The 17117-nt window shown below is 56.4% G+C and overlaps 5 protein-coding genes across 5 annotated transcripts; 4 read left to right on the top strand and 1 right to left on the bottom strand.

The window, feature by feature from the left end:
* Nucleotides 1-2760: 2760 nt before the first annotated feature.
* Nucleotides 2761-4375, bottom strand: DCS_04546 (putative aminopeptidase y protein; the record flags this gene model as incomplete). Its single annotated transcript, XM_040801854.1, has 4 exons — nucleotides 2761-3049; nucleotides 3115-3318; nucleotides 3374-4195; nucleotides 4263-4375. The coding sequence occupies 4 exons, from the start codon at nucleotides 4373-4375 to the stop codon at nucleotides 2761-2763; spliced, it is 1428 nt and encodes a 475-aa protein (XP_040656887.1).
* A 1720-nt stretch (nucleotides 4376-6095) lies between these two features.
* On the top strand, nucleotides 6096-7673 carry DCS_04545 (uncharacterized protein; the record flags this gene model as incomplete). The annotated part of the gene is made up of 2 exons (XM_040801853.1): nucleotides 6096-6545; nucleotides 6591-7673. The coding sequence occupies 2 exons, from the start codon at nucleotides 6096-6098 to the stop codon at nucleotides 7671-7673; spliced, it is 1533 nt and encodes a 510-aa protein (XP_040656886.1).
* A 1633-nt stretch (nucleotides 7674-9306) lies between these two features.
* DCS_04544 (glycosyl hydrolase) lies at nucleotides 9307-11413 on the top strand (the record flags this gene model as incomplete). The annotated part of the gene is made up of 2 exons (XM_040801852.1): nucleotides 9307-9960; nucleotides 10019-11413. The coding sequence occupies 2 exons, from the start codon at nucleotides 9307-9309 to the stop codon at nucleotides 11411-11413; spliced, it is 2049 nt and encodes a 682-aa protein (XP_040656885.1).
* Nucleotides 11414-12218: 805 nt separating this feature from the next.
* Nucleotides 12219-12728, top strand: DCS_04543 (uncharacterized protein; the record flags this gene model as incomplete). Its single annotated transcript, XM_040801851.1, has 1 exon — nucleotides 12219-12728. One exon carries the CDS (start codon nucleotides 12219-12221, stop codon nucleotides 12726-12728), a length of 510 nt encoding a protein of 169 aa, XP_040656884.1.
* A 1462-nt stretch (nucleotides 12729-14190) lies between these two features.
* DCS_04542 (threonine ammonia-lyase precursor) lies at nucleotides 14191-16001 on the top strand (the record flags this gene model as incomplete). The annotated part of the gene is made up of 2 exons (XM_040801850.1): nucleotides 14191-14400; nucleotides 14472-16001. The coding sequence occupies 2 exons, from the start codon at nucleotides 14191-14193 to the stop codon at nucleotides 15999-16001; spliced, it is 1740 nt and encodes a 579-aa protein (XP_040656883.1).
* Nucleotides 16002-17117: the final 1116 nt, after the last annotated feature.

Below are 17117 nucleotides of genomic sequence, written 5' to 3'. Positions count from 1 at the left end.
GCAAACACGTACCGTAGACGGGAGCATTCATGCACAGGTACTTGCACGTCAACTACCATACAGTGAACAATGCCATCGGTGCACGGCTCAAAGCACAGCGCCGTGCAAATGCGCATGCACTAATAATACGGAGTACTCCGCAAGTGGTGCCATGCATTTCCGCTGCTTCCGTTCCGAGCACTAATACTCGTACAAACAACCGAGCACTACGGATTACTCGTCCAAACAATGGCTGCGAGCACGAGTCTTGCTTCGTATTGTTTGCGCACCCCCGCGTCTCGATAACAGCTCGACCGTCTACTCGTATCTGGACGACTGATCAGCTGTACATGTAAGTACATCGAGGAGGAGGGGACTGCCCCGTCTCGGCGATTTCGGCCAAGCACGGAAAAGTACATGTACATGCAGTTTGTTGCACAAGAGGAGCCATGACTTTGTTCGTCCTGTGCACGTAATACTGCCAGGCGTGCTTGTAAGTAATACAAGCCACCAGTATGTAGTTCTAGGGCCGTAGAAAGTGTGTCGCGCCGACGCGTCAACAGGCCTGTAACGGGGTTAAAGTCCGGGTAGTTAGTTACGTAGCGGTGTCCATATCTGCGCCTATTTAAGCAGGCCCAGAGGACACCTTGTGGTTGGCAACAACATCATCAAGAAGAACACCAATAGATTGATTCTAACCCATCTCACGATCCTTGATTCGTTGTAGCCCTAGTCAGGGCGGACCCCCTTTTTCCTCTGTTGCATCAAAGTGCTTACGGAGATCGCCTGCATGAAGGTAGGTACACAATGACATCTGGGTCTTGTTCAGGTTTGCACTTCGTAGTCCATCACCTTCCTTCACCTCACGGGCGCAAGCCGAATGCGCTTGATCAATGCGGACGATCTCTGTCGAAGGTGTGCTCAATCCATGGCGGCATCATTTTCAATCAAGCCCGCCGTACCTTGGCCTTGCGAGCGTTCGCCAAGTCCGTGATTTGACAGCACAGCACTCGCGGCACTAGAATGGTACCTGTTCAGAATGACTCGCTGAAGCGCGGCTACCTCGCACTAACGTCGCCTCACGCCTCGTGCTCGTTCGCCATGATGCATTGATCGACCGTACGCTAACTGTGCCGCTATCTGCTCGCCAGCGAATGTCGTACTTTTTCAGATTCGCTTTCCGAGTCTCGCACCGACCCCGACGCCCTCGAATATGACCTGCGAGATGGGGGGGAAGAAGAGTCGAATATCGCCGAGTAGGATGCCACCACGTTGTTCGACCGCGACAGCGGCTCACGGCACCATCCGATGTACTTGGATGCGTACAGGAGTAGTACAACCGTATATAGGTCGTTTTCAATGTGCCTGATGATGCTTCACCTCGTCATGTTGCATTGTGCATGGAGTGCACATGGGGTGTATCGGCACTACCTACTGCCCAGTCATTGGTAGGTGATAGGTCCTATGCCCTGGCCTTGGCCTTTTACGCCGACCGGCCTGATGCAGAGCAGAGCCGGGTAGGGATGGCAGCAAACGTGACGAATACAATACACGTTTGGTACCAGATGGGTACGAAAGATACTTACGTTGGCAACTCGGTAATTACTAAGTGCAGGCACGCGAGCACGTCCACTTGCATCATGGTGCACAAAGTACAGGGTAAGCAAGTACAGTACGAAGTGGTATGGATGCCCTCTGCTTCAGTACTGGGTACCAAGGTGCAAGGTGTATTTGTAGTGTAGGCGCAGATTAGTACCAGGTACGATGGATACGTTATTATGAAGTCATACGTGCTACGGAATACCATAAGTAAGTTGGTACTACCTTGCACATCTGCTGGCAGTAACACCCCGTACGGTGAGCAATTACAGAGCACAGTACGGCGTGCTGGTCACGGCTGCCAGCACCGCGAGATAGCTCCACAAGAGGTACCAAGTTAGTACCTACCTTAGCACCCAAGGTAGGTAGGCACTGTACAGTAGGTAGTTAGATGGTGTGCATGTACAGTAGGTGTACATGCACATATACATGTATACAAGGCATGTAAGTAAACAAGTAAGTAATTACTTACAGTACTATGTTCGGAGCGAGCCGTGTTATTGTACCTGCCGGTAATAATGCAAGCGTGGTCGCGGGTTCATGCATGTACACTGACAGCGCTAAAGGGCGAGAAATCGTTCCATGCCATTGCCTGTTCTCATCGAACCCCGCTAGAAGCCTGGCAGCCAGCAAGTGCATGCTCGTAGTTGTACATGCACGATATTAGTACTTAGGTACCTAGGTAGGTAGATACGTACTAGGTAGGTACCTAGTAATACTCAGTCATCGTAGCTTGACTACTAGGTGCTCCGTACGGAGGTACTGCACCTAGTAAGTACTTGTAACTATTGCTACAGTACTCCGTACTTGTACTTATTACTCTGTACAACTATTGAAGTACTTGAAAGTACTCCGTACTCGCATGGCATTAAACTAGTACTAGAGGACCTACTAAATGTACATACCTACTGTACTTGGGTGCCTATTATGGACTCGCTCCTTTGGGAGCAAAAAGCGCCTATCCCCGAACAAGTCACTACCCCTGTTTTTAAGGCCAGGAAGATACATCAACGGCGATATAGACATGATGCCCACCGCCGCCAGTGCCATGGCCCATGAAAACCCAGCTGAGTCCTCCATGCATCGCTCAAACTCCTCACCCCTGATGCCAATCGACTCGGCACCGACGCAATGCTTCATCCCAGTCGCATAACCTGCTCTGCCACCCCATCATCGGACTCATCACCAGTATGGAAGCTGTAGCGTCTCTCCCGCCCTCGCCATCGCCGTCGTCTTATTTCTCGCCGGAACGCCATCGAGGCTGAGGGCGAACTTGGCGGCGGCGTACGCGGCCGCCCTGGAGTTGGCCACGACGGCCTGCTGGCTGACGTTGTCGATGTCGTCGCAGGCCTCGTGGAAACAGGGGTCGGGCGGGTTGTCGAGCGGAAACATGGTACCGGCCGTGATGCCGGTGGTCGGGATGCCTAGCTTGATGAAGCCGTAATAATTGGACGACATAGGAGAATACGGACTGCCTGACGTTAGCGCCCGTACGCCCTCGCTTCCTCCCGCGGGAGCCGAATGGATGATCCCTACACAATCTTCGCCGGCAGGCCACCGTGCAGGAGGAGGTGCTCGAGAAGCGGAGCTGCGGCGATACGATCGGCATCGTCATTCGCCTCGACGGTATAGTTGGGCCTGCGGCTGCCGATGGTATCGAAATTCATGTAGAGCCGAATCTTGTCCGCCTCGGTCTCGTTCAAGCTCGAGGCGTAATGGCTGGACCCTACCAGGCCGACCCTATGTCCAGAGTAAGAACGGCAGCCACTCCCACGATCCGACCTGCGTTACTCACTCTTCCGCTCCCCACCAGGCGAAGCGAATCTTATTCTTGAGCCCGGTAAACTTCCTGAAGGAGTTGACCATTTCGAGCAGCGCGGCGATGCCGCTGCCGTTGTCGTTGATGCCCGGCCCCGTCGGCACGCTGTCCAAGTGGGTGCCGATGAGGACGACGTTGTTCGGGTCACCCTCTCTCGTCTCCGAGATGATGTTCCAGCACCGCCTCGGCTCGGTGATGGCGTCCACGATGAGCCTGACCTTGAGCTGCTCTCCAGCCGCCAAGCGCTGGCTCCAGTTCGAGCCCACGCCGGCCCCGACGCCGCCGATGGGGACCAGCTTGCCGGCATTCTCGGCGGTGAGATAGGCGGGGTAGTTTATCCCGCCCGCCTCGCTGTAGATGATGACGGCCAGGGCGCCGTGGGCGGTGGCGAGCTTGGCCTTGGCGTCGACGCTGCACTTGCCACGCTTGATGAGGGCAATCTTTCCGCTGGCGTCGATGCCATTCCACTGGTCTGCAAAACATGCCGAGCCGCGGTCATCATCCACCGGTATGTTGATGAGCGGCGCTGTTATTCCGTGCGGCCGAGGTGTTGCTGCATTGTAAATCATGGAGAAGACGGGGATGTCCTGACCCTCCGGACCCGCGAGGGAGATTTCATTCAACTGGTAGTACAGTTGGGTAAATTCTTGCACCTCTGTATGGAAATATTTGTCAAAGCGTATCCGCACCCGCTGGAGCACATAGTCCATTGAGAAACGGTAGCCGGGCAAGCCGAAGGCGCGGTTACCGCCGTGGTTCTTGGCAATCGTGTACAAGTTGCCGAGTACGTTCTTGAGCCTGAGCGAGTTAGCACCCGGAAACGTTACTCGCCAGCAGGTAAAGCGTAGCGGAACGGCCAACGTACCCGATCCAATCGACATCAGCCGCGACGGCTTCTGGTGTCAGTTGAGGTCGTCTTGCCGCCGCCGCCTCTGCACCGAGCAGCGATGTACACAAAACACCAAGGGAGAGCTTCATGATTGGCAAGGAGAGAGAGGCGTAAATTCTTGTCTTTCGTCTCCAGTTTGGAGTGGTTCTCAACCAGCTGGCAGGACGTTTATTTCATTGCGCTCCAGCACCAAGTACGTGTAATTGTGTCAACGGCGACCATCCGTTATATATGTGTACTTGTGGCGCGCCGCAATGTGCCGGCACCCCACTCCGTACAAGGGCAAGCAAGTAATACATCAGGCCTTGAGTATTAATTATATCAGACCTTTTTTGGATGAGCCGAGTCATCTTGGCAAGCCGCGGCCGCGAAAGCCTACAAGTACAGTACAGTACAAGTACGGAGTAGGTGTACATGTATAACAAAACCCATTCTATAGTACGCACTGTACAGGACTTAGTTGTGCAAGTACTTGTACGGAGTATGGAGCACTTGTACTTAATTACATTGTAGGTGTACGAGTAGGTGTACAGTAAGTACGTGTACTGTACGGAGTGCAGTTGAAGGTGCACAACTACTGTAAGTGCAAGTACAACTACTGTAAGTGTAAGTAATACTTAGATATTTTATTTGCCTTGGCCTTGTCATTGGCTTCGCATAGCGACCCGATATTCGCTGGATAATGTGCTTGGTGTTAAGCTGGTGGATACATTATGTAATGGAGAGTCGGGTAATTACTGTAATTTGTCACACATGGTTTGCTGGAGCCGCTTCGTCAAACTACAAGCATGAATATCACAGCAAAGTACTTACAGTATTTGCAGTACACTCAAGTACAGTACAAGCACACGTAATGGTACGTACTTACTTACATACTGTACATTTATAAGTACTGTAGTAGGTATCAGGTGATATACTTACTTACAAGTACTTAATTTTAGTCCGGACATGTAATAGTTGCAGTTGTACTTGCTGTACTATACTTGCAGTACTTCACCCATGTCTGGGACAAGTCATAAGACACAGCATCGTAGCACCCTCTGTGGTAGTCATTTTTGTCATGTACTCATGTAATACTTACAAACACCCGTGACGAGTACTCCGTAGAGAGCACTCCGTACTTATACGCCCATTTACAAGCACGCGTACACCTACCAAGTATACCTACTACTAGACATGCAAGTACGACTACTAGTTATGAGTAGCATTTGTACGGAGTATTACTGCCCCATACATGCAAGTCGAATTGGTACGTTCCATCCTCGACCAGTTGCGGAGTACCCTCCCTCGGCTACTGGGTCGAAACGGAACATAAGTAATAATACAGTAATACAACGAAAGTGAACTCGTAAAACGTAGCCGCCCAGACATGCTCCTAGCATCGAAACCGGCCGTGATAGTTTTCCCACTCTTACGAAAGTACAGCACACCTAGATGCAACCTAGCGCACGTCAGCAACAATATCAGCGGCCGGTTCTGTGATTCTGCCTGACCGAAATCTCCTGGTCCTACCCGCAGAAGGCTTGGCACAGACCACGGAACTGCAGGATGAGGAATGGAGTGACACTCCAACTTTGCGACACTGCAGCACTGCGGGTATGCCACTCTTTGAACGAGAGTATGGCTATTTCGGAGTGTTCTGGTCTCAAACCACCAAGCCTGCGTTGCTTATAACACAGTTGGAGCACGGTTGGTCCGCCGGCACGCTCGAACATTGATCCGAAGCACCTCCCAATGTCCGTGTAATGTCAACGCTCCCTGCGGATGACAGCTTCCATCGCAGTAATGGCCATCAATCGGTAAGCTGCCATGCCGCCAAAACTGAATCTCGTTGGTCGACACCCCATCACGATCGACTCGGCCCTGGAGGAAGAGAAAAATGTCATAAACTGGGCCTCCTATGGACCCGCGACTGACAAGCTCTACGATCATCTTTGGACGCAGAGGCGAGCGATCGAGGCTCTGATCCAGCATCATTTGGCGCTAGGCAAGCGAGACACATGCACCGTGCTACCGCCACAGCACTGGATCCGAGGCAGCTTCAACATTTGCATCTTGGTCGAGATATACTCGGCCCTCCCATCGAACAAGGTACTCTTTCGTTGCCCCATTCCGCACAAGCTCGCCGAGGCCAGATACCCCGGCACGATCGACGAGAAATTGGGCTGCGAGGTAGGGGCGTACATATGGGTTCAAGAACATTGCCCCGAGATTCGTTCGCCCGACCTCTTTGGCTTTGGATTCCTGGACGGTCGCCATGTAAGCCTTGCCGATGGCTTGTTCTCGCTCTCGCTCATCAAATAGTTTACGCATTCGAAACACATGCCCTTCTTCTCTCGCCTCACCCGGCGGTTCTGGCGCACAGTCTACAAGTTGTTACGACTTCCGTTGCTTTCCCATTACGTCTGGAACCCGCCGAGCCGTCAGGTAGGTTCGGCATACATGGTGTTGGAGTACCTTGGCCCCGAAACCGGTCGGATGCTCTCCGATACCTTTGAAACGTACCGCGACGATGAAGTGCGGAGGCAAACGTTGTTCAAGGGCATATCGCGGATAATTCTCTCCCTCGCGCGCATCCCTCAAGCGCGAATCGGCTCCTTCCAGTTCAACAACGACAGCACCGTCACGTTGACGAATCGGCCTCTGTCTTGTTCGATGATGATCTTGGAAAATGACGGCGCGCCAAGGACGATGCAAAGGGAAGATACGTACAGTTGCACCGATGCATTCGTATCCGACACCCTCACCTTTCATGATGACCGTTTCCTGAGCCAGCCAAACGCCGTCTATAGCGAGGACGACTGCCGTGGCCAGATGGCTGTCAAGGCTCTGCTTCGAGTATTGTCGCACGATTTCATTCAACGAGAACTCCGGAGCGGGCCGTTTCTGCTTCAGCTCACCGACTTTCACGCCAGCAATATTCTAGTTGACAAGCAGTGGAACGTCATGGGCTTGATTGACCTAGAATGGATATGCGCCCTTCCGCCGGAAATGCTCGAGGTGCCGTACTGGCTGACCGGCTGCGCGATCGACCAGATTAAAAACGAGAAACTCGATAGGTACGACGAGGTGCGGCAAGAATTTATGCGCGCATTTCAAGAGGAAGAGAGAGCAACCAAGGCCAAGGCCAGGCACGGCATTCAGCTCTCAAAGGTGATGCAGGGTATGTGGGAGTCGAAAGGAGTGTGGTTCTGGCATTGCCTGTCGTCTGTGAATGCCATGTACTTCCTCCTCGAAACGCATTTGTATCCGCCAGAGTCTCTTTCACTCGATGCCGAGATGATTGTATCAAGCTTCTGGTGTAGAGACCCGGACGATGTTGTTCGGAAGAAGATGGCGGACAAGCAAGCGTACGACGATGAAGTTCGAAGCTTGTTCTGTGACTGAGTACCTGAATGGATTGTCACGGAGCCCTTGAGGCCCAGCGTCACAGCTGGTGCAAGAGTTTTGTGATTGCAGGAATGCCAGCACACGCAGTCCGTGTGGTGGATGGCGGTCCTTGGGGATTTTTGCTATGCTGGCACCAAGGTCCCATCATTTCTGCTGCTCATTCTCTCCTTCCTTGGTGGCCTTTGCCTTCTTGTCCGCCCTGTTTTGACGTCTCCTTTCCTGGGCACCCTTTCCCGAAGAAATCAAGGCGGCTATTTCCTTTCCTTTGACGCATATTGCCACCTTCCCCTCCTCCACTATGCCACTGTATTCTCCGGAAGAGTGGCCATCCTTTATGTTCTCAGGCATCCCCCCAGGGAAGATGGGGGTAGGACGAGGAAACTTCGGTCAGCTAGTAGCAGAAGTGCCACGCGCACAATGAGGATGGGAGGAATAACGGAGACAAGCTTGAAAGTGAGGAGACATTCCAACGAGATTCAGGCAAAACGTGTGAGACTATTATATGTTCATTCAGAACGTAAGCCGAGTTTCAGTGTAGGCAGCCACTAAAGAAAGGCCATCTTTGGGCCGGTTGCATGGTCAGACTCTTGCACTTCGGTGCTCTGCATCCTATCACAGCGATGAAGCAAGGAATGAGTTGCAGGCAACCGTTAACTTGGCCGGCTGACCTGCGACCCAACATTTCCGGACATGGATCCGTATGGTGCGATCGTTCGGAATCGACAGAACTGTCGAGTCTTCTGGGCCACGGAGCCGAAGCCAGATCAACGTAGTTTTATATGTGCGTACTCCGTAAATCGGCGGGTCATGAGTCTTAATTTCAGGCGGAGAATCGTCGTAATCTGGCGATTCACGCCGCGAAGCGGTGTCACATGTCACACCCCGTTGGCAAACAGCAGGGTGAAGGCAACGGTGATTAGGCAACAGTCAATCGTCCTGGGCTCTACTGAAACTTCAGCAAGTACATATGCAGAAATTGTATGCCGCGAACTTTGGACCGCAAGAGCACCACGTTGATGCATGATTATTTGTGAGGAATTTCGTGGTCAAGATGTGGCACTTTGGTTAGGCCAGCAGAAGCTACGTGGCGAAGACGGCAGCAAGGTCGGGGTGCTGTTTCGACGAATGGATATATCTGAAATACCCTGGCGCCACGCCGGCCAAGCAGGTCCCGGGTCTTGAGGGATGAATCATCGCCATTAAACAGCTATTCGTGTAAATAGAGGCTTGCAGGCTGCTGATGATTAGGAGTCAACGATTACAGGTGCTATACAGTCTAAGAGTAAGTGTGCGAGCACTGTGTTCTGCGTACTTGTACGGAGTACATACATGTGCTGTGCTCTGCATCTAGGTACAGTATGTACAACCACACCTAGATAGTCCATCGGTACTGTTAACCGTTCCGTTCGGAGAACATGCAACGTGAAAACTGAATGTTGCAGGCAGCATCCCAGGTGTACTCACGGTATGTGCTGCTCAGCCGTCGTTGCTCCAAGCCACGGTATCTTGTGGAGGTGGGTCATTGCAGCGCTAAAAGTTGACACGCGGCTGGCAGCCAACCCCTCCTTGTGCAACTTCCCCATCTTTCCCCCTCCAAGTTCGTTGCCCATGGCCATGTCTCGTTGTAATTATGAGCCTGCCTGGATCGAGAACTCGTGGCCATCGGCAGCATTGCTGTGAATATACCGAGAAGCTTGAAACTGCCGCTCTACTCTCGCCTCCCTCGAACCCTGTTTCGTCGCGCACCAACGGCTGGAGCCGGAAAACTCTCCACGGCTGGCTCTCGTGTCCCAGACGCAAGGTGGTCTGCCGCCTGCTTGCAGGGTGCCTCTCCGTTCTTCTTGTTGTGCATCATGTCTTCCCTGCTACTCTCCATCCTCTGACGTTGACCGTTACCGCTGGCCGTTTCTTCTGTCCAGCGTGGCATACCAAGTCAAGCTTGGCTCCAGATGCAGAGCCCCCAGAGAGTCGCTCGCCCAGCCAGGTGTCCGGTGGGACGCTCGAGAGCGTGCTGATTCTTGAAGATGCTTTTGCCGCCCTCTCGGTCCTGCAGACGACCTACTTTGATGCCCTCAACGGCACCTGGCCCTCGTCCATCGACTGGACCGGCGCCGTGATCGAGACGGTCGTCTCCGGCATGCTGGCCACGTTGACCCAGTCGCTCGCCGACGGAGATTTCGGCACCGGTGCCAGCTGGAGGCAAAAGGAGAACCTCATCTCTTCCGTGTACGGTCAAGTCGTCCACTCATTCTTCGGCCAGAATGCCGAGGCCATCAAGAACCAGGTAATGGGAGATGAACCGCTCGCACCGGCCGAAGAATGCTGTGTTGAACATTTTCAAGGCGTACGACGACATGCTCTGGGCCGTCCTCGGCTGGCTCGAGGCCTTCCGATTCGTGCGACTCCATGCGGAGCTGCACCACCCGGGCACGAAGGAGGATGACTGCACTGGCCTGCCGGGTCGGCTCGGCCAAGCTCTGCAGACCATGCCCTGGCAAGGCTACCGCTTTTTCTGCACCTTTGCCAACCGTGCACGAGACTTTTGGGACCGAGCCTCCGAGGGCTGGGACACGACGCTGTGCCACGGCGGCATGACGTGGAACCCGCGCCTGCTTCCCTACAAGAATGCCGTGACCAACGAGCTTTGGATTTCGGCCTCGGTCGCCATGTATCAACACTTCCCCGACGACGCCTTCGACGCGTCATGGGTGGCGAGCAAGGGCTTCCCCACCAAGGATCCCGTCTACCTCGCCGCCGCGGTCGAGGGGTACAGGTGGCTCCAGCGCGTCGGCATGACCAACCGGCAGGGACTCTACGTCGACGGCTACCACGTCGACGGCAGCAGGCCCGGCAACGTCGAATGCGACATCCGCGACGAGACCGTCTACACCTACAACCAAGGCATCATCTTGACGGGCCAGCGTGGCCTGTGGAGCGTCACGGGGAGCTCGTCGTACCTCGACGACGGCCATCGGCTGGTCCGCTCGGTCGTCGAGGCGACCGGCTGGAATCTTGCGGCGAATGCTCCCGTCGACATCATCGACGATTTACCGCCCGGCGAGCTGCCGCCGTGGCGAGGCATCGGCCGCGGCGGCATCCTGGAGGAGCGCTGCGACGTGCGGGCCACCTGCTCGCAGGACAGCCAAACCTTCAAGGGCATCTTCTTTCACCACCTCGCCGGCTTTTGCGCCGCCGCCGATGCCGACGGCTCGGGACGAGGTGCGGCCGAGACGACGCCCAGGCCCGGCCTCGTCCGACTCTCTCACGACAAGGCTTGCCGCTCCTACGTCGGCTGGGTCAAGCACAACGCCGACGCCGCTCGCAGAACGCGCGACTCGAGCGGTCGATTCGGCATGTGGTGGGGCGCAGGCATCTTCCACGACCCGCTCGTCGGCCGGCACGACGACGGTGGCAGGCCGGCCAACGCGACCGACTACCGCAACGACGGGACGCCGCTGGACGCCATCTGGGGCACGGATTCGAAGTGGATGCCTGGCATGCGAGCCCAGGGGCCGGGCTGCCATGATGATATGCGGCGTCCGAAAATGAAGGCTCGTGAGGCGGCCATGGGCAGTGCTGGGTCAGGGACGGCCGCCGAACCCGAGCCGACGTTGTCGAGCCGTGCCTCGGACCCGAACGCTCGCGGCAGGGGACGTACGGTGGAGACGCAGATGGGAGGGCTGGCGCTGTTGAGAGCGCACTATGAGCTGTCGAGACGACTGCTGGACACGCCGTAGAGGCGAGGCAGGCATGCGCCGGCCGCGTCAGACGAGCGGCTGATGAGAAAGGGAAAGGGGGGGCTGAGACGGAGACGGCTGAGGGTGATGGCGAGTCTGCCTCGCCAGCAACTTTGCCTCCCTCCAGTACGAGCCTGCCATCAATAGCCCACCGCCAATGGCCCCCCGCCACTAGCATACCGTCGGCCATCGAAAGGCATGACACGCCGACAAGGCAGGTCCTTTGCTTTGTCAACGAGAAAGTGGCACGGGCATCCTCGCCCATGACGGTGCTGGCACTGCTGAGTTGCCGAGTGATGGCAGCCCCGCAATTTGCAGCCTTGCAGTAAAGTGGGGGGCCTCGGCATCGCCCTTGCGCTAACCAAAGCGGGATTCCGATTCGAAGCCGGAGGCTGTGTCTTGGCAAGCCAGCTGCGCACAGGGGCTCAGTCTCCCCTCCATCTCCATGGGAAAGCACGGAGTTGCATGGAGATGGACGAACGGAAAACGAATAGAAATCGCAAGGACTTGCATGGACGGGAATCGACGGGAGCAAAGCCGGTTACCGTTGATTCCATGACGTAGAATGGCAAGGGGGTTCGAGGAATATAAATACGACCGGGCCGCCCCCCTTGGAATTGTTCTCATCAAGCATCTTTCGAGACTTTGAGACAACCCTTCCAGGTTACGTCACTGCCATCATCAATCTACTAGACAACCGTCTACAGACAGACTTAACATTACTCACCACCCGTCGACGAAATTTTCGACGGAAAACAAAGAAACGACACATACCTTTGCACCGCTACTTGCACCTATTTCCACAATGGCCTTTCTGCTCGGCCTTGCCGGTCTTGCGCTGAGATCGACTCGCCACCACGACGGGTACGGCCAGGGGTATGGGTATGGCCAGCCATCGATGCACCAGACGCGTGCAGACTATTACTGCCATTTGCCCGTTTCCGCCGTCAACCAGCAGGCGCGGGCCGACTATTACTACCGTGCGCCCGTTTCCACCGTCAACCACCAGACGGCGGCCGGCGGCAACAACATCAGCACCGGATACTATGCACCGCGGCAGCGGCGTGGCTGCTGCGGGCGGAAAGCACAGCGCCGCTATGAGCGCGAGCTTCGTCGGGAAGCTCGATCGGCACGACGAGTGGAGCGCAAAGGATACCCGTCGCAGGTCGCGCCGGCTCCCGCGATGAGGAATGACGGTGCGAGGCCGACGGCTCCCGGCCGGGACGTGTTCGTGACCGAGGTGCGGCGCGAGACTCGGACGATGGGGGAGGCGCCGCCTACGTACGAGGAGCTGGAGCGAAGCGGAAGGATTTGAAGGCATTGATTGGCTCACGACGGTTGAGGACTATGACCACTTGGATGACTGTATACTACTTGCACTGTACTTGTATTACCATATTTAAGACGACGAAGAGTCGGCATCACACTTTTTGCGTGCAAGCCGGACACTGGTGGTGGCCTTTTCCATGTGCCAGCGTTCCATCCTACATGCCCGGGCCGCATCAATCGAAGGGGATTTCATCGCTGGTGCTCGGTTCGCCGCATCGCTGCTGGGCTTTGTTGCGGATGAACAATAGTATGAGCAAGTGCCACGAATAGGACTTTCACATAAGTACAAGTACTCGTGAGAACGGAGAAGGTGTACACAGTATGGAGTACAACTCATACTATATTGCATGTGCCTCTATTTACAGAGGACGGAGCACTGTACTTACGGTGTTCCTAGTACTCTAAGGGCATGACTACTAGGTGCTCGGTATGTATTGGCCTACAAGTACGAAGTATTACTCGCTGATACTTGCAGTAGATGTAATTGCTACGTAGAGTACAGTTACGGAGTACAGTGAATGATGTGCCACTACTCCTTAGTACAGTGGGATGGCAAAAATGTCGATTCAATTTGTACGAGTAGCGCCACCAAAGCTGAATCGTCATTTTTGTCGAATCACAATATACTTGCTAGTATCCGGTACGTACAGTACTTGTACATGTACTTACGGCGTACTTGATGCACAAGTACTGTCTGTACCTATTGCGCTCCGTACATGTAGGTGCATGAACGGAGTGTTAGGTACTCCATAGCAGTACACCTGCATGCAAGTCAATGCCGGCAAGTACTTATTGATGCCGTAGTACTTACAACTACATGCACGTACTTACATGTGGTTGCACGTACTCGGTACTTGCTGGACTGTACATAGGCGTACACCAACCAACGCCCGGGCTATCGACGGATGTGATCCCGTGGAGGGGGCACGACCAACGCCGAAATCGGCCGTTGCAAATTGTGCGCGAGACAGTCGGGACTGCATTTGTTGGTCCCGTGCCCATTGAGCACGCGACACATCTATATTCATCCTCGGGAAGGCGAGAAGGCGGCCAAGTCATGCTGAAGCGCAACGGAAGCGTGACGGTGCCTGAGCGAGCAAGTTGGCGGCCCACGTGGTGATTCCACATGTACTGTAAGTAATACTGCAAGTACTGTAAGTAGTTGTACAACCACTTGCAGTACATGTACGGAGTGCTTACAGTACTTACCGGGAGTTGTCGTGGCCAAACTGGCGGGGTCGCAGTGGTGTCCCACCGCATCGGTCGTCCCATTAGTACCGGTACCGGTACATGCTCGCCTGTGAACCCCTGCGCCGCCAGCTCGCCCCGCCATCCGAAAATCTTGGGCAGGCTCCAAGAAAGTAGACTGGGAAGGCTTGATGAATCTGCCCCCCTCCCCCGCCCCAACAGCATCTCCCCCATCCATCGACGTCCGGCAACAAGTCAACATGCCCAAGACCAACGGCATCGTTCCGGTGCGATGCGACACGAATGGTGACGTCGACGACGTCGACGGCCAGGCCAGACCCGAGACGCCGTCGGGCGGCATGGCCCTCACCGAGTACTGCGCCAACCCGTCGCCGTCATCGGAGGAGAAGCGGCAACGCATCCGCGCCGTTGTGCCCGACGACTACCTCCTCCCCAACGGCTATCCTGATGTGAGTGGCCCTCGGCGATGCCGGTGCCCTCCTCGAGAGGGCGCGCAGCTCATGGACGTCCGTCCGTCTAGTACCTGCGGCTCATCGCGAGCGCGACGTCGCGCGTCTACGAAGCTTGCCGGGTGACGCCCCTCACGCACGCCGTCAACCTCAGCGACCGGCTCGAGTGCACGGTCCTGCTCAAGAGAGAGGACACGCAGCCCGTCTTCAGCTTCAAGCTGCGCGGCGCCTACAACAAGATGGCCCACCTCGACCCGGCGCAGAGCTGGCGGGGCGTCGTCTGCTGCTCGGCCGGCAACCACGCGCAGGGCGTCGCCTACTCGGCGCGCAAGCTCAAGATCCCCGCCACCATCATCATGCCCGAGGGCACGCCGAGCATCAAGCACAAGAACGTGGCGCGGCTCGGCGGCCACGTCGTCCTGCACGGCGCCGACTTCGACGCCGCCAAGGAGGAGTGCGGCCGGCGCGAGAAGCAGGACGGGCTCATCAACATCCCGCCCTTCGACGACCCCTACGTCATCGCCGGCCAGGGCACCATCGGCAGCGAGCTCTTCGGCCAGGTCAACATGGCCAAGGTCGAGGCCGTCTTCTGCTGCTGCGGAGGCGGCGGCCTCATCGCCGGCATCGGCCTCTACGTGAAGCGCATGGCGCCCCACGTCAAGGTCATCGGCGTCGAGGCCCGCGACGCCAACGCGCTGGCCCAGTCGCTGAGGAAGGGCAGGCGCGTCGTGCTCAAGGACGTCGGCCTCTTCGCCGACGGCGCGGCGGTCAAGACGCTCGGCGAGGAGACGTTCCGCATCGCGCGCGAGGTCGTCGACGACGTCGTCGAGGTCACCACCGACGAGATCTGCGCCGCCATCAAGGACATGTACGACGACACCCGCTCCGGCCTCGAGCCGGCCGGCGCCCTCGCCATCGCCGGCCTGAAGCGCTACGTCGCCGAGCGGCCGTCGCAGGAGGCGGGCCGGACCCTCATCGCCGTCACGTCGGGCGCCAACATGAACTTTGACCGGCTGCGCTTCGTCGCCGAGCGCGCGACGCTGGGCGAGGGCAAGGAGGCGCTGCTGTCCGTCGCCATACCCGAGCGGCCGGGCGCCTTCGCCAAGCTCATCGACAGCATCACGCCCCACGCCGTGACCGAGTTCTCGTACCGGTACGCGAGCGGCGAGCGGGCCAACATCATGATCGGCCTGTCGCTGACGGCGCCGGCGGCGCAGCGCAACGACGAGCTGGCGACGCTGATGAAGCGCATCCGCTCCGAGGGCATGAGCGTGACGGACCTCTCGGCCGACGAGCTCGCCAAGAGCCACGTGCGGTACCTCGTCGGCGGCCAGTCGCACGTCGCCAACGAGAGGCTCTACATGTTCAGCTTCCCCGAGAGGCCCGGCGCCCTCGAGAAGTTCCTGACGACGCTGCGGCCGCGCTTCAACATCAGCCTGTTCCACTACCGCAACTACGGCGGCGACGTGGCCAAGGTGCTGGCGGGCATTTCGTGCCCGCAGGACGAGGCGGGGGAGCTGTCGCAGTTTCTGCGTGACGTCGGCTACCCCTTTGAGGACTGCACCAACTCGGACGTCTTCAAGACGTTCCTACGCACCTAGGCAGTTTCGGGAGCCGTCGCCCCGACGTCCCACGGCGAACCATGGCGGGACGAGGCGCACGGCTGAGAGCATCGATAGACGGTGCGTTGAGCATGCACCATCGGGCCCGAGTACCCTTAGACGTAGCGAATCGTACATTTCTGCATGCCCGTGGCATCGCTCGCCATCCATCGTCGACCGAGGCGAGGAAAGGCGGCGATCCGATCGGCCGCCGGCACGAGGACTGGACAAGGCTGCCATCGACGGCCCGTTCCGTGCAGGCTTTGGAAGCCCATCGCCACATCTGCCAGGGCGTGCGCGACACGGTGCTGGCAACCGGCGAGCATCACGGCCTAGGAGCATGGGCTGGTTCCTCGCGGCGCGCCTGGATGAGCGACGTGCTCGAGGGCTGCGGCGGGGAGCGCAGGTTGCGGTTGAGGGCTGCAGCAGGGAGCAGGATGGGGTGAGGGAGCGAGGGATTTTTTCTCGGAAGCATGGCCCGCCGCTGTCCGTCAGATGAGGTAGTTGCTGCCGAGACATGCACAGTACAAACCACAAAGTGCCCCGTAGCTAGCAGGTACTTGTGAGGCATCGAGTTGTATCGGTACCTATCCGCCGTTAGACTTGCCAATGAATAGTAACAGGAGGGTAATGCATGGCCGGCCGACCTCGATTTTGCTGCTGAATGTAAGTAAGAGGGAGCCGGACATGCGTCCAGAATACTCTGTACATGCAAAGTATTTTATTGACCTGTCAACGACAAGCACGGAGTAGGTGAAACAAGGAAGGGTGAGGAAATACCAAGTATTATTGGATGCACAAACGTGATCAAATGCACGAACAGTACGGAGTCTTACTCCGTACAGCAAGTACAAGTACAGTACAGTACAGTACAGTCGGTGTCACCGGTCCACACGCATCCAGAGTCTACACTGTACAGCTACAGTACATCCGAGCATATGTGACGGATGAACAAGTACATGTACAGAGTAATAAACAGCAGAATCATTCCGAACAGCAATTATTTCCTTATACATGTACTCCGTGCACATGTACCGCACCTGTACACCTACGGCATAGCGCAGCTACGGGGCGGAGTGTACTACAAGCACACTGGGCGAGTACATACTAACCCAA

Source organism: Drechmeria coniospora, chromosome 02 (genome assembly GCF_001625195.1).
Source record: "Drechmeria coniospora strain ARSEF 6962 chromosome 02, whole genome shotgun sequence".
Classification (NCBI taxonomy): domain Eukaryota; kingdom Fungi; phylum Ascomycota; class Sordariomycetes; order Hypocreales; family Ophiocordycipitaceae; genus Drechmeria; species Drechmeria coniospora.
This window is presented reverse-complemented; position numbering and strand designations above follow the sequence as displayed.